Source organism: Bos javanicus, chromosome 29 (assembly GCF_032452875.1).
Source record: "Bos javanicus breed banteng chromosome 29, ARS-OSU_banteng_1.0, whole genome shotgun sequence".
NCBI lineage: Eukaryota > Metazoa > Chordata > Mammalia > Artiodactyla > Bovidae > Bos > Bos javanicus.
This window is the reverse complement of record NC_083896.1, coordinates 40,287,092-40,303,019: the sequence shown is the minus strand read 5'-3', so window position 1 is coordinate 40,303,019 and position 15,928 is coordinate 40,287,092. Positions and strand designations below refer to the sequence as shown.

Here is a 15,928-nt window from a genome sequence, read left to right as displayed (position 1 = left end):
GCAAAAGCTAGAAGAAAAAGTTGGTGATTTCCGTTCTAATTTTAGAGCGGGGAAAGTCTTTCAAACTCTTGAGTCAAAAGTACAGAAGCCAAAAGGAGACTGATAAATTCAACAACATAAACATAAATACCCTGCTTGGCAGAAACAAAACACTATAAGCTAAGTTAGAAGAAACGGTAAATTAGATGAAAACATTTGTAGTTCATCTTATACACAAAGGCCTAATCTGTCTAATTGATAAAAAAATTTCTAGAAAGACCACCAAATTTCCTGCCCCCAAATTGACAGAGTACATGAATGGACAGATAACAAGCCTAACTTATAATAAGAAGTGCACATCAAAACAAAATAGTGATACTATTCTTTACCAGATGCCAAAATCCAAGTGTGACAATGTCTGTGTTGGTGAGGCTGTGAGGAAAGGGCATGCTCATTGGCAGTGTCTACTGAAATTACAGCTGATTTACCCTGCAAGCCCAGTTCTGGGCATCTGACCCATAGACCTTCATATGTATAAGATGACATAAATACAAGATTATTCATTGTGGTATTGTATATTATGGCAGAATACTGAAAAAGCGTCCATCAGTGGGAATTTGCTAGTAAACTAGTACATCCATAAAATTAAATACTGTGCAGAGGTCAAAAACAAGAAACTGTTTGGTTCTGATAAGGACTCAGACATATATTAGATGAAAAAAAAATGTGTAGACAGTTTGTGAGAGGCTACTGTATTGGCTTGCAGTACAGCATTTATCTATTGAAAAGAATTGGAGGGATAAATTATTATTGTTTACTTATTTGGGAGCTAGGAGAGGTATAGGAGTGAGACTTCTGTATTAAATATTTAAAAAATAAATTTTGACTTTGAGTCAGAAATGAATTATCCCATCCAAAATCACTATAGTCTCAGCCCTGTACTTCTCCTTCCAACCTAGCCTCCCAATGAAAAGCTTTGAAATACTAAGCTCAAACAGTTTAAAAAAGACCAAACTTCTTCAGTGTCTTGAAGCCAGGGAGGAACAGAGTGGGTATTTCATCTTAGGACTGACTCAGACTTTCTTGCTCTTTGTGTGGGGTTAGGCTGCTCCTTCCTTAGACCATGTGGAGCCAGCTGAGTGTTGGTCCATGCTGTGCCTCTTAATCTTTGATTTGTGTTCCAGGCCTGTGGCCACTGAGGTCTGATCCCAACCGGGAGACCGATGACACTTTGGTGCTCTCTTTTGTGGGCCAGACAAGGTAAGACGAGTCAGCTCCAAGCATCCATGTAAAGGTTGCAAGGTGGGGCAGCTGGTCCGGCTAACCCCAGCCTTCCCTTCTGCTGTAGAGTTCTCATGTTAAATGGAGAGGAAGTGGAAGAAACCGAACTGATGGGTTTTGTGGACGATCAGCAGACTTTCTTCTGTGGCAACGTGGCTCATCAACAACTTATCCAGGTAGTAACTGAGGAAAGGGCAGGCCCCATTTATGCATCAGTTTGACCTGGAGTGCATTACAGAGCACCACTGGATTTTAAAAGTCAATTTTTATGGCTCTAAACGTAATGTAAAAAGGCTTGGAAAAAAATTGAAATTACCTGGAGAATCCCAAGGACAGGGGAGCCTGGTGGGCTGCTGTCTGTGGGGTCGCACAGAGTCGGACACGACTGAAGTAACTTAGCAGCGGCAGCATCAGCAATCACCCATTACTGAGAGCAATGTAACTCTTTTTTTTAAACTTTGGAGTTACTCCTTTTAGTTTTATTTTTTGCAAATGTATGTACAGTCGGCCCTTTGTATCTGTGGGTTTTGCATACATGGACTCAACCAACCACGATGAGAAGTATTTGGGGTGGGAATTCCCTGGAGGTCCAGTGGCTAGGACTTGATACTTGGACTTCAATCCCTGGTCAGCAGACTTAAGATCCTGCAAGCCACTCGGTGCAGCCAAAAAAATAAAAAATTGGGGGGAAAAAAGTCAGAAAGTTCAAAAAGCAAAACTTGAATTTGCTTTGCACCAGGAATGGCATCCCACTCCAGTACTCTTGCCTGGAAAATCCTATGGACGGAGGAGCCTGGTAGGCTGCAGTCCATAGGGTCGCTGAGGGTCAGACACGACTGAGCAACTTCACTTTGACTTTTCACTTTCATGCATTGGAGAAGGAAATGGCAACCCACTCCAGTGTTCTTGCCTGGAGAATCCCAGGGACGGGAGAGCCTAGTGGGCTGCCGTCTATGGGGTTGCACAGAGTCCATGGGGTCGCACAGAGTCCGACAGGACTGAAGTGAGTTAGCAGTAGCAGCAGCAGCCACTGTCTACATATCATTTACATTGTATTCACAGTTATTTACATAGTATTTACATTGTATATTATATTGTAGCTTCCCTTGTAGCTCAGTCAGTAAAGAATCTGCCTGCAGTGCAAGAGACCCAGATTCGATCCCTGGGTTGGGAAGATCCCCTGGAGAAGGAAATGGCAACCCACTCCAGTATCCCTGCCTGGAAAATCTCATGGACAGAGGAGCCTGGTGGGCTGCAGTCCATGGGGTCACAAAGAGTCAGGCACAACTGAGCAACTAACACTACATTGTATTAGGTATTACAGATAATCTAGAGATGATTTAAAGTGCACTTAAGGATGTGAGTAGGTTATAAGCAAATACTGTTCCATTTTATATGAGGGACCTGAACATCTGTGCATTTGGTATTGACTGGAGATTCTGGAACCAGTCCCCTGCAGGTACTGAGGAATGGCTGTATGTTGTATTTATTTACATTTTCTATTATGGATGGGATCATTGTGTGTGTGTGTGTGTGTGTGTGTGTGTGTATGTATATATATATATATATATATATATATATATATGTATTTGGGGGGCAGGGTGATATTGTTTTAGCACTAATTATATCCTGTCATCTGAGACACATTTTCCACTCATTTTAATAGTAATATATACTTATTTGGAAAATACTGAAAAGCACAAAGAAGAAAAAGGTTAGTCATATGCTACCATCCCTATATGACTTTTGATAGCACTTCCAGTGTACTACTTACAACTAGAGTTCTAACTCTGTTCAGATACTTATTTTAACTTTTTCTGTGGTAATGGGGATCATATAGCCCTTTGGTACTTGTGAGCCACGAGACCCTGATTTCTTTGCACCTCTCAGGACCTGGCAGGCTGAAGTTTGGAGTGACCATGATGCTCTTGGTTTTTTACACACCCTCCTCACCCGGGAGCCGTCTCCACACTGAGCAGAGTCAGTATTTGCCTGCCGTGGCTGTAGCACTTGAGGGCCTAAGGATTACTGAACTCCATCGTTTTATTCTCTTGGTCTTCCTTTTAGCCAACAGGCAGTGGTGGGTTTAGTTAAAAACCAGAGGGAAGGTCTGTCACTTGGTTGAACAAGTGTGGGAAGTGCCCAGATACTGACTCAGTGCTTTGTCAGTGTTTTCTAACTGGGACCTGAATCCTGGCCCCAGCTCACATATCTTATTATTCAAGGGCCTTCCTCTTTTTTAATTTTCAGAATTATGCTGCTGCACTGGTTTTGTAATTTGTATTGGACCGGACCCTTCAAAAGCTGATTTCCTATTTTATTCCAGCTCAGTTATTACTAATGATGGGCTTCTTTACCAAATGGAAAGACTAATAACTCTAGGAAGTATTATGTAATCCCATTGTAGTTCATTAGTATCAGTAATAGCTTGTGGTATTTTTCTGCATCTCCCATAGTGTTTATCGGAGAAGGCAATGGCACCCCACTCCGGTACTCTTGCCTGGAAAATCCCACAGACAGAGGACTGGTGCACTGCGGTCCATGGGGTCGCTAAGAGTCGGACACGACTGAGCGACTTCACTTTCACTTTTCACTTTCATGCATTGGAGAAGGAAATGGCAACCCACTCCAGTGTTCTTGCCTGGAGAATCCCAGGGACAGCGGGGCCTGGTGGGCTGCCGTCTTTGGGGTCGCACAGAGTCAGACACGACTGAAGCGACTTAGCAGCAGCAGCAGCATAGTGTTTATAATTCTAAGGGTCTTTCTTTAAGTAAAAACTCAATTTTGATAAATAAGATATACTGATATTTACTAAAGAATTTTATGTGATTTTAATGGTTCATGCATAGTAAAGAACTTGCATATTTTAAATTCTTCTGGCCGTGCTACAAGCTTGCAGGATCTGCGTTCCTTGACCAGGGATTGAACCTGCGCCCTCGGTAGTGAAAATGCAGACTCCTAACCACTGGACCACCAGGGAATTCCCAGAAATTGGATATTTTAGAGATCTGATTTTGGGGTTGAGAAAAACAACTAGACTGGTAGTTGCAGGGTCCTACTCCATTGATACCTTTCCATAGGGTGCCATTTGTGATACCCAAGCCTTAATCAGAGTGAAACAGGACACGCCTTCTCTTTTTCAGGCTGTAGTATATGAGCTGTAAGCTGCTTGAAGCCAGTCTTCTTCAAGGCTTCAGTTAAAAATGACATCTTTATGTAATCGGTCATTGTGGAACTTGAAAAAATCTATATAGCAGAGGAGGACTTCATACCTTATTCTTAGGGTTCCGTGAGGGCAGCATTTACCACCTTCTCACCTCTGTGTAGATAGATCCCTGCAGGGGCTTGGAGACATTGCTCTTTTTTCTCTAGATCACTTCAGCATCTGTGAGGCTGGTCTCTCAAGAGCCCAAAGCACTCGTCAGTGAGTGGAAGGAGCCTCAGGGCAAGAACATCAGCGTGGCCTCCTGCAACAGTAGCCAGGTAGTAGTCGCCGTGGGGAGGGCCCTCTACTACCTGCAGATCCATCCTCAGGAGCTCCGGCAGATCAGGTGTGTGTTTCTGTCTCTGCTCTTTCTGCCCTCCCCTCTTCTCTGGGACTTCTTTGATCCCTGGAGTCCTTTCTGTGCCATATTCTCTGTTCAGCCACACAGAGATGGAACACGAAGTGGCCTGCTTGGACATTACCCCTCTAGGAGACAGCAATGGAATGTCCCCTCTTTGTGCCATCGGCCTCTGGACAGACATCTCAGCCCGAATTGCGAAGCTGCCCTCTTTCGAGCTACTGCACAAAGAGATGCTGGGTGGAGGTGTGTTTCTTTTTTTTGAGGGCGGGGGGAGGGGTGTTTCTTTTCAAGGCCTGAGTTAGGATCAGAATCAGGATTTGGAACAAGCGCTCAATGTACCTCTTTCTCACAGAGATCATTCCCCGTTCCATCCTGATGACCACCTTTGAGAGCAGTCACTACCTCCTTTGTGCCTTGGGAGACGGAGCACTCTTCTACTTTGGGCTCAACATCGAGACAGGTGAGACTAGCATGTCAGGTGAGCGGCGCTTTGGAGAATCTGGGGTATTGGAGTCGGCAGAGTTCTTAGCTTCAGGGTGCAGCTTTTGAACCTTCACAGTCCAACTGTCCTGTTTTGTTTCTGTTTTTCTCTGGATGCTGTTCTTTCTGTAGGCCTGTTGAGTGACCGTAAGAAGGTGACTCTGGGCACCCAGCCCACGGTATTGAGAACTTTCCGTTCTCTTTCAACCACCAACGTCTTTGCTTGCTCTGACCGCCCCACTGTCATCTACAGCAGCAACCACAAATTGGTCTTCTCCAATGTCAACCTCAAGGAAGTGAACTACATGTGTCCCCTCAATTCAGATGGCTATCCTGACAGGTGAGCCTCTTTTTCTTTCTTCAGTGAGAGCCAGGACGGAAGGCGTCATGACCCTTCCCCTCCAGCCTTTTTCCAGTGACAAAGCCAGTGACTGGCTGAGATAAGATGTGTAGAACAGAGATTTGCAGACCTGCAGTAGAAATACCTCGTAAGCCTTTTAAATGTGCTGAATTGTTTTTGAATCTTTCTTAGAGTTTGCTTTGGTAGATCTAGGGTTGGGCCCCAGATGTGAATCTGTATTTTTAGAAAACCTCTTAAGCAATTCAAGTGATTGGTCAAGTTTCAGAGTTCCTGTGACAGAGATCATTCATTATGTGTTCCCCTGGAGCAGGGATTCTCAAAGTGGCTCCCTCACTGCAGCCATGGCACCAAGTGGGAACTCTCTGTTAGAAATGTACATTCTCAGGCCTCGCCCATGGACTCACCAAATCAGAAACTCCAGGGGCGGGCCCAGCGGTCTTAGCTTCACAAGCCCCGCAGGTCGTTTTGATGCCATCGTGGTTTGATAGTTCGAGAATCACTGTTCTATATCCGAATGCTACATGTTAGTGTTAAACAGATAGCTGTTAAAATCTCAGCCTAGACCCAACCAGACCAATTAAATAAATCTTGAGGGATGGGACTGGTCTCCAGGTGTTTTTTAACAGAGAGCTGTAGTTGATAATCACTGCCCTGTAGTAAATTAGTGTAATTCTGCCTTGTTTTTCTTCCTCTTATGGAGTTGCCTCATAGAATCCTTTTCTTCCTTAAGTGTAAGCTTAAGTGAAGTCGCTCAGTCGTGTCTGACTCTTTGCGACCCCATGGACTGTAGCCTACCAGGCTTCTCTGTCCATGGGATTTTCCAGGCAATAGTACTGGAATGGATTGCCATTTCCTTCTCCAGGGGATCTTCCTGACCCAGGGATCGAACCCGGGTCTCCCGAATTGTAGACAGACACTTCACCATTTGAGCCACCAGGAAGTCCTTTTTCTTCCTTGGGTGTACTCAGTCTAAACCCAGAACCTTCTTTCCAGCCTGGCACTGGCCAACAACAGCACTCTCACGATTGGCACCATCGACGAGATCCAGAAGTTGCACATTCGGACGGTTCCCCTATATGAATCTCCCAGGTGAGGGGCAGGGTAGGGGAGCTGCAGGGGACGGGGCCCTGGGGGTTGGCGTGCAGCGCTTCAGCCTTTTCCTGAGGGACCCTGTTGTTTGATGCTTGTTCTGTAGGAAGATCTGCTATCAGGAGGTGTCCCAGTGCTTCGGGGTCCTCTCCAGCCGCATTGAAGTCCAGGACACGAGTGGGGGCACAACTGCTCTGAGGCCCAGCGCCAGCACCCAGGTGAGGGCAGTGGTGTGAGAGCAGCGGCAGACTGTTCAGAAAGGGTCAGATAGTAGATACTTTAGACTTTGCAGGTCACATGATCTCAGTCACAGCTACTCGCCTCAGCCATTACAAAGGCATCTGTAGACAACAGGTGGGCATAGCTGGGCTCCAGTAAAACCTTAAACAAATAGGCAGTGAGCTGGATTTGGCCGCCTCGGTAGAGACTTGAGAAGAACTTTAAATAAGTGTGGCTTCAGTGATTTTGCTACTTGGTACCCTTGCCTGATGAATAATTCCTTTCCTCTTATTATCATTTTGGGTACTTTGTGTCGGGTAGGGGTAGCAGTGTCGTACCATAGGTAAGAGCGTGGGACTTGGAGTCTGACAGAACTGGCTCCACGGTTTGTTGCTCGCTGTGTCACCTTGGGCAGCTTCAGTTTTATCATCTGCGAAATGATAATGGACCGTGTAGAGCCGCACATCACAGACCCAGTGGAGATGTTAACTGGTCGTTTTATTCCATGTATTCTCTGCCTTTCTTGCTTGTAGACATCCATGGTATGACTTCTTCCCTTAACCCAGAGTAGGTCTTTATGTATTCATTTTTATTTGCAGTGGTTTCCTGCTCTTCCCATTGAGAGAGGTGGAAGCCTGTCACGTTATTAGGTCGCCTGGGTTTCTTGTTAGCTTTCTTGATTGACTTGGCATCACTGTTTTAGTGCTCTTAAGTGCCCTTAGATTCTGACGGTGTTTTGGACTGCTGTGTCAATTCCATATGGAGTCTGGATCCTTAGCCTCAGTCCCTGTGTCCTCTCTGAAGCCCTTTGCACTTGGGCTCTGTGCAGGCGGCCAGCCTCAAGTTTTTCTCGTTCAAACTCTGTCTCTGTTCTCTGATCCTGTCTGATGCTGACACTGCTCTCCCAGCACCCGTTCTTTTGAGAGGGGTGATGTGTGTTCTCTCTGTTCCCAGGCCCTGTCCAGCAGCGTCAGCTCCAGCAAGCTGTTCTCCAGCAGCACAGCCCCTCACGAGACCTCCTTTGGAGAAGAGGTGGAGGTGCATAACCTCCTTATCATTGACCAGCACACCTTTGAAGGTGCAAATGAGCTCTTTCTATCATGCTGTACCTACATCCTCCCTAAGCTAGGCTCTTCTGGGCTCTGCTGTATTCCAGAATTTGATAGACACTGGCAGACTATCCTAGGAGGAGAAGAAAGGGTGGGGCCTCAGAGTTGGCTGTGAGTTCAGAGTACTGGGCCTCTTCATGTCAGAATAGGCTGGCGAGGAGACAGGAGTAGTAGACACAGTACAGATGCCTTCTGTACTGTGCTCCAAGATGAGCTGTGGACCTCACAGAAGTGCAGAAGCACCCATGCGTGGGGGTCGTCAGTCAGTCACCTCTCTACTATTCTTCTTCTAGTGCTTCATGCCCACCAGTTTCTGCAGAATGAGTATGCCCTCAGCCTGGTCTCCTGCAAGTTGGGCAAAGACCCCAACACGTACTTCATCGTGGGCACGGCCATGGTGTACCCAGAAGAGGCAGAGCCCAAGCAGGGTCGTATTGTGGTCTTTCAGTATTCAGATGGTAAGTGGACACAGTCTCTGGCTTTTGAGAAATTTAAAAACTGGGAAAGGAAGCAGACAGACAGTTTTAGGTTTTAGACTCAGTTATGCAGAAGAACTTGGGTTAATTGCAGTGACACAAGATTCAAGATGTTTCTCACTTAAGCTGTTGATGGTCTGAATGAGTTTTGGAGTATGTGAGCAATGGCACAAATAAAATCTGCCGTTTTTTCTTCCTTTTTCACTCTTTGAAAGGAAGAGAAAGGGAGAGGCGACCAGAATGAGAGTTAGGAATTCTGGTAGGACTCTGTTGTGTGTTTTCTACTTGGCTGCTCAGCCTTTTAGGCCCTCTTCCCAGCATCAGCACTTGGTGTTCGTTTCTGTATCATTTCTTATCTCCCCTACCCATGATGGCTCTGAAGACTAGCTGTTAGCCCCCAAATCTCAGGTTAGATGGCTGAGGTGGAGTCTGGTCTCCATCTTGAAGGGAGATCCAGAGTCCCAGGTGGGAGGCAGAACCAGAGTGCTGTCTGGAATCACTGCGTGTGATGGGGTGGCCCACACTTCTAGAGGTGGTTAACCCCAGTATATTACAGATTCTATATTCTCTGCTTTGAAATGAGGGGTTTGGAGGGGCAGGAATTAGAGCTGGCGGGGGAAGCACAGGATTCTTCTGATTAAAGTGTGGGCTCATGAAGGAGACTGAAGGGTATCTTTTCTCCCCCAGGAAAACTACAGACTGTTGCTGAAAAGGAGGTGAAGGGGGCCGTGTACTCCATGGTAGAGTTTAACGGGAAGCTGTTAGCCAGCATCAACAGCACGGTGAGCCCTCCCTCTGGCCTCAGCCTCAGGCCTCCGTCCACAGATCCTGGTTCCCATGCGTTTTCTCCCTCTGGTCTCGGCCTCAGGCCTCACACCTCTGTCCAGAGAGTCTGGTTCCCTTGCATGTTCTGAACTGCATGTGTGTCACAATTTTAAGGGTAACAGAGTAGCGAGTAGAGACGATGGAGCTGGGAATATGGAGAGCTGGGGTTGGACCAGACACCAGATTTGGTTCTGTGAAGCCCTGTACGTATCATTCTGTGGGAATTGAGAAGAGTGTAAGAACTGTGGTCCCTGCACTTAGAATGTGTCATGGCATGAGAATATTTTATCTGTGTGGGACAGAATGAGCCAAACTGCATTCATCCTGAGTAAACCCCTTAAATACTAGGCCTGTGAAATTCTTCACTTTTCTTCTGGCATGACCCCACCTTCTCCCTTGCCAAAAAACAAAAAAAATTATACACGGTCAAACAAATTTGGGACTTGCTGTATCCTGTATCTTCTGCTTAGAAGCTTCTCAGTGCATTGTAGCATATGAAAGATTCTGAGAAGATCAAGAGTAGAGAAGCATTGCTTAAATACTTCTTTTTTGTTTTTCCAAAGAAAAAGCAGCTTTATTTATTTTTTGGCTGTGCTTTGCAGCATGTGGGATCTTAATTCCTAGACCAGGTATCTAACCTGCAACCTTTGCAGTGGAAGCACAGAGCCTTAACCACTAGACCAGCAGGGACGTCCCCTTAAATACTTTAACTTGACATTCATTCAAGAAGTACTAACTGAGCACTTGAAGTATACTAAGCACTGTTTTGGTAGTTGGGATGAGGCAGTAGATGAAATGGACAAAGAGCTAGCCTCCTGGGGCCTGTGAGCAAATAGAATATATATGTGTATGTATGATGAGAAGCACCTCGTGAAAAATAAAAACAGGACAAGAAGCTGACAGAGGGCCAGCGTGAGCATGGAGGTGGCGCTGTTTTGTCGTATGGTTAGGAAGGTTCGCACAGTGGCTTTGGGGCAGATTTCTGAGGGAAAGGAGGGAGCCAGCCATACCTTGGTCTGGAAGAAGACAAGTGCCAGGAGTCCATGGCCAGCCTGCACCCAGTGTGGGAAGGCAGTGCTGGGTGCTGGGAGATAAGTCGGAGAGGCAGCCAGGAGCTAGCACGTGCGGAACCAGATAGGCTGTGTGTTTTGGGTTTGTAAGGACTAAGGGTTTTACTCCGAGGCGATGGGAACCTCTAGAGGGTTCGAGCAAATGCATGACGTGACTGTAGTTTTATATATGTATACATATATATATATGTATGATATATATAAAATATGCTGCTTTACTTATCAGGCTGTGTCCGGTCTTAGTTGTGGCACACAGGATTTTTGTTGTAGGCGCGGGCTCTCTAGTTGTGGCGTGGTGGGGTTTAGTTGCCCTACGGCACGTGGGATCTCAGTTCCCCATCCAGGGATCGAACTCATGTCCTCTGTATTGGAAGGTGGATTCTTTTCCTTTTTAAATTTATTTATTTTTAATTGAAGGATAATTGCTTTACAATATTGTGTTGGTTTCTGCTATATGGAAAGTGGATTCTTAACCACTGGACCGCCAGCGAAGTCCCTGTAGTTATATTTTGAAAAGCTCACTGCGCATCTTGGAGAAGGTGGTAGAAGACCATGGGTAGAAGCAATGAGATCAGCTCAGAGGCTCTGGTGATGATCCAGAGAGCAGTGGACGGTGCTGGGAGCAGTGTGCTGACAGAGGAGCTGAAGGGTAGTCAAATCCCGCAGATGTTAGTATTGAGGGGCTCTAATGCATCACTTCATGGGAAATAGATGGGGAAACAGTGGAAACAGTGTCAGACTCTTTTTGGGCTCCAAAATCACTGCAGATGGTGATTGCAGCCATGAAATTAAAAGACGCTTACTCCTTGGAAGGAAAGTTAAGACCAACCTAGACAGCATATTCAAAAGCAGAGACATTACTCTGCCAACAAAGGTCCGTCTAGTCAAGGCTATGGTTTTTCCTGTGGTCATGTATGGATGCGAGAGTTGGACTGTGAAGAAAGCTGAGCGCCAAAGAATTGATGCTTTTGAACTGTGGTGTTGGAGAAGACTCTTAAGAGTCCCTTGGACTGCAAGGAGATCCAACCAGTCCATTCTGAAGGAGATCAGCCCTGGGATTTCTTTGGAAGGAACGATGCTAAAGCTGAAACTCCAGTACTTTGGCCACCTCATGCGAAGAGTTGATTCATTGGAAAAGACTCTGATGCTGGGAGGGATTGGGGACAGGAGGAGAAGGGGACGACAGAGGATGAGATGGCTGGATGGCATCATCGACTCTATGGACGTGCGTTTGAGTGAACTCCGGGAGATGGTGATGGACAGGGAGGCCTGGCGTGCTGCAGTTCATGGGGTCGCAAAGAGTCAGAAACGACTGAGTGACTGAACTGAATTGAATGAGGGCTTAAAGATGAGTCGTGAGAAGGGAATAAAGGGTCAAGTGTTTTGGCCTGAGTAACAGAGATGGTGTTGCTGTGTACTGATGGAGGAAGACTGTGAGTAGGGCAGGTTTGGAGACTAAGGGAAAACTGTATCTTTACTCACAACACTTCTGACACCATGTGTGAGGAGTTTTTATCCCTATGACAATCAGTTTTCCAACTGGGGGGTCCTATAATTTACTTGAATTCTGACTTTAGCTACCCAGAGTTGGAGTCAGATGTCACAGGTTCAAGGGCTCGGTCCCACAAGACTGTCTTTATTCAAACCCCAGCCCAAGTAGTGTTACTCAGACTTCTGTCTGACTTGCTACTAAGTTAGGGTTCCCACAATCTCTTACCACCCTTAGGTTTCATAATTTGCTGGAAGGGCTCATGAGACTCAAAATGTTTACTTGCATTTACCGCTTCTTCACCTCACTCTTGGAAGTCTGGAAGCCCAGTCCAACTGGGCTTATCCTAATCTGTGGTGTTCTGGGCTCACTTGACCCAGAACAGGAGTTGTGGTAGCCATTGTGATTATTACGAGTGAGCCTTGGAGTGCACACCTGTGGAGCTAGTGTTCTTTGAACACATCTTGAGAAATCATGGCTTAATATATTCTTCCCAGGAGTGTCTGTATGTGCAGAGGTGTGGGTGGGGCTGCCTGGACCCTGAAGGATCTGCTGGGACTGGGCTGTGCCAAGTATCTGTTCATCTGTCTGTTGATCATAAAGCATCTTCGTTCTTTTGGAGATATGGTTATAATGGAAGAAACACTGCAGTGAAGAAAAAAGGGGCATTTTTTTCCCCTTTGGGTAGAGGGGTGGCCAGAGACTAGTTCTTTAGAGTGAGTTTCTGTTGGACTTTTCTATTCTATTTTCTTTGCTCATTGGATGAACATCAAAAGGTGCCAGGGATGTATGTGTTTTGAGAAGGGTTCAGAAAGGGCAGTTTGTTGGGAGGTGATCTTGTTTCTTTCTGATCAGGAAATTGGAAATGGATCTTCTCTTTCTAGAGATATTTCTTAGACAGTTACCAGACTTCAGTCACAAAACCATCTCTTGTCATTTCTATAGTGTTACTTGCTTTACTATTTACTTAGTATTTTTCTTTATCCTGAGTTATTCTTTTTTTTAATATAAAGGAAAACTTTGTAGTATTAAGTTTCATGTGCTCACTCTGTTTTCATCTTTCATGAATGTATAATAATTACAAATGCTCACGCGAGTTCCACAGCAAACCATTTCACACCCCACACTGCACTGGGGTAAGTGGTGCAGCAGATGGAAGGCCCCTGGGGCTGAGAGAAACGCACTGCCCCCCTCTCCAGGTGCGGCTTTATGAGTGGACGACCGAGAAGGAGCTGCGCACGGAGTGCAACCACTACAACAACATCATGGCGCTCTACCTGAAGACCAAGGGCGACTTCATCCTGGTGGGCGACCTGATGCGCTCGGTGCTCCTGCTGGCCTACAAGCCCATGGAGGGCAACTTCGAAGAGGTAGCCGGGGTGTGGGCGGTTGGCTTGCTTAAGCTGGCGGTGAGGGGTGATGAAGCCCAGTGTGGGCGGAAACGTCATCCCTGGAGCACACGTTGTGCATCCGTTCAGTCTTTTTAGAGACCCCCAACTTGAACTCTGAGTAGGCCCTGTTTCAGGACCGTGTTGGCCAGGCAAAGGGGAGACTCTATAGAGGGGCGGTTGTTAAACACAGGCAGGGCAGGCACTTGGCCAAGTCTCAACACTGGCTTGCCTGCAAACTGCTGATTGTATTTCCCCTCTTGTATTTTGTCTTTTTTAAGATTGCTCGAGACTTTAACCCCAACTGGATGAGTGCTGTGGAAATCTTGGATGATGACAATTTCCTGGGGGCTGAAAATGCCTTTAACTTGTTTGTGTGTCAGAAGGATAGGTGAGTGGCCAGCTGTGGGAGTAGCCTGTGGTAGGTGAGGACACAGGGCCCTCACAGGCTCGCATGCGCCTCTTCACAGGGGTAGAGGGTATCTGTGAGAGAATCAGGCTGCAGAGATGGATGAGCCTCTTCAGGCCAGCTCCTCTGTGGAGTGGGTGGGCCCACCAGGGAGTCTGTCCATCACTGCACGCGGTCCTTGGGGCCCCAACTTTGGGGACAGGAGGCCTGGGTTGTGAGTGTCTCGCACCCCTTGCAGCGCTGCCACCACGGATGAGGAGCGGCAACACCTCCAGGAGGTTGGGCTCTTCCACTTGGGCGAGTTCGTCAACGTCTTTTGCCACGGCTCTCTGGTTATGCAGAACCTGGGCGAGACTTCCACGCCCACGCAGGGCTCGGTGCTCTTCGGCACGGTCAATGGCATGATTGGTAAGGGTGGCCCCGTGAGGCGTGCAGCCTCCTTCCCAGGGCCAGGGGAGAGCAGGGTTTCGAGAGTCGGTGGCCAGCTCGTCCATCCTCCTGCCTGGGCTCCCCTTGGCAGGCAGTGCTCGCTGTGGGCTCTGGAGCGCCCTGTAGCTTTCGGTTCCCTTTGCTTCCTTAGGCCTGGTGACCTCATTGTCAGAGAGCTGGTACAACCTCTTGTTGGACATGCAGAATCGACTCAATAAAGTCATCAAAAGTGTGGGCAAGATTGAGCACTCCTTATATCCTTCCCAGAGGTGCCCCCTTGCTCAAAAACATGGCCTGGCCCAGGCAGAGAGCACATTACCCTGAGCGGCCTCTGGAAATTTGTCCCTCTAGAAAATGTCTTGACTAGGTTCCAGTGGGGAACAGGCTATGTAAAAACTTCTCATGGAAAATTTCAAGCACACAATAGTGGAGAGAATCGTATGAGTATAATGAACCCCCATGCACTTACCTCCCAGTTTTATTGGTTCATCTTGAAAATGTACGTTGAGGTTCATGCCCTGTGTCTGCTTCTGACCTTTTTGGCGTTGCATGTCAGACCTAAGTTTAGATCACAACTTAGAACATCCTTTCAGAGATGTTGTTAGGGGCAGTGGTGTTTGAGGACCCTCGCTAGAGAGGCCAAATGGAAAAGGAGGGGAAGAGCAAAGAAGCTGTAAATTCCAGAAGCCCAAGGGTCCGCCCCCTGGACACTGAGGGTCCCAGTACTACTGGAAGTTTGTTTATTGTGGGAGAGAGGCGAGGAGCCCTTGGGCTCTGGAGGGGATTCTGCTGAGAGTCTGTTGTAAGGCAGGATAAACCAGCTCTCGCCAAGGAGGGAGGACGTAGGCTGACGTGTTGGTGTTCTGCTAACCCACAGGACTTTAGGCACATCTCTTGTTTCACTGAGCCTCAGTTTATTAATCTGTGAAGGCTAGACTTAAAGAGCAAGCATGTGAACTGGCAAGCATCCAGTTCACATGGAGCACTTGTTAAAAAAAAAAGTCTGTACATGTCCATGCTCTGAACTAAGAGTCATCTGTATTCTGTTTTAATTTTTTAATTGTTTTTGGTCTTGCTGTGTGCTTTGCAGGATCTTAGTTCCCTGACCAGGGATTAAACAAACCCATGCCCTCGGCATTGAAAGCCCAGACTCCTAACCACTGGGCTGCAGGGGAAATCCCTGTAATTTTTAAAAGGTTATTTTGATGATTATTCCAGTTGAGAGGATCATTGGATTAGGTAATGATTTATAGGTCTTTGAAATTGCAAAACTGTCCAAACAGCTGTGATATTTAGTTGAACCTGTTGTTTTCTGTTCTCCTCCTGATGATTGCTTCAGACTGTGGTCTTGTGCACAGAGGTGGGGATGAGTTCGGAGAGGGTATTTATTATTTCCAAATGATCAGCACATTCCTTAACTCATCTGTCCACTTGGAGATCCTTTCATACTGAACGAAAAACAGAACCAGCCACCGGCTTCATCGATGGCGACTTGATTGAGAGTTTCCTGGATATCAGCCGGCCCAAGATGCAGGAAGTTGTGGCAAACCTACAGGTAAGCTGTGCCACTGTGCAGGGTGCAGCCCCGGGGCCAGTGACTCAAGTCCATTGCAGGGCCAGGCACGCCAGGAGGGCTCCCCTCCCTTGGTTCCCACGCGCTAAGAGCCCTTTTTAAAGTTTTCTTCTACCCACATGGAAAGCTAGTGTCCAAGGGCAAGGAGGTAAGGCTGAGGCTCGTGGGCCCACCAGGCACCAGCA

At 46.9% G+C, this 15,928-nt stretch overlaps 1 protein-coding gene across 1 annotated transcript in view; it reads left to right on the top strand.

Annotated features, from left to right (window-relative positions):
• DDB1 (damage specific DNA binding protein 1) overlaps window positions 1-15,928 on the top strand; it is a 28,034-nt gene that overhangs the window by 10,958 nt on the left and 1,148 nt on the right. Inside the window, exons 11-26 of the mRNA XM_061406544.1 lie at window positions 1,164-1,239; window positions 1,328-1,436; window positions 4,633-4,811; window positions 4,906-5,069; window positions 5,179-5,286; window positions 5,439-5,646; window positions 6,661-6,756; window positions 6,863-6,974; window positions 7,930-8,053; window positions 8,378-8,542; window positions 9,248-9,342; window positions 13,144-13,314; window positions 13,614-13,723; window positions 13,980-14,149; window positions 14,322-14,424; window positions 15,602-15,725. Of these exons, the coding sequence (XP_061262528.1) occupies window positions 1,164-1,239; window positions 1,328-1,436; window positions 4,633-4,811; window positions 4,906-5,069; window positions 5,179-5,286; window positions 5,439-5,646; window positions 6,661-6,756; window positions 6,863-6,974; window positions 7,930-8,053; window positions 8,378-8,542; window positions 9,248-9,342; window positions 13,144-13,314; window positions 13,614-13,723; window positions 13,980-14,149; window positions 14,322-14,424; window positions 15,602-15,725 (2,114 nt within the window). The remainder of the gene's footprint in view (window positions 1-1,163; window positions 1,240-1,327; window positions 1,437-4,632; window positions 4,812-4,905; window positions 5,070-5,178; window positions 5,287-5,438; window positions 5,647-6,660; window positions 6,757-6,862; window positions 6,975-7,929; window positions 8,054-8,377; window positions 8,543-9,247; window positions 9,343-13,143; window positions 13,315-13,613; window positions 13,724-13,979; window positions 14,150-14,321; window positions 14,425-15,601; window positions 15,726-15,928) is intronic.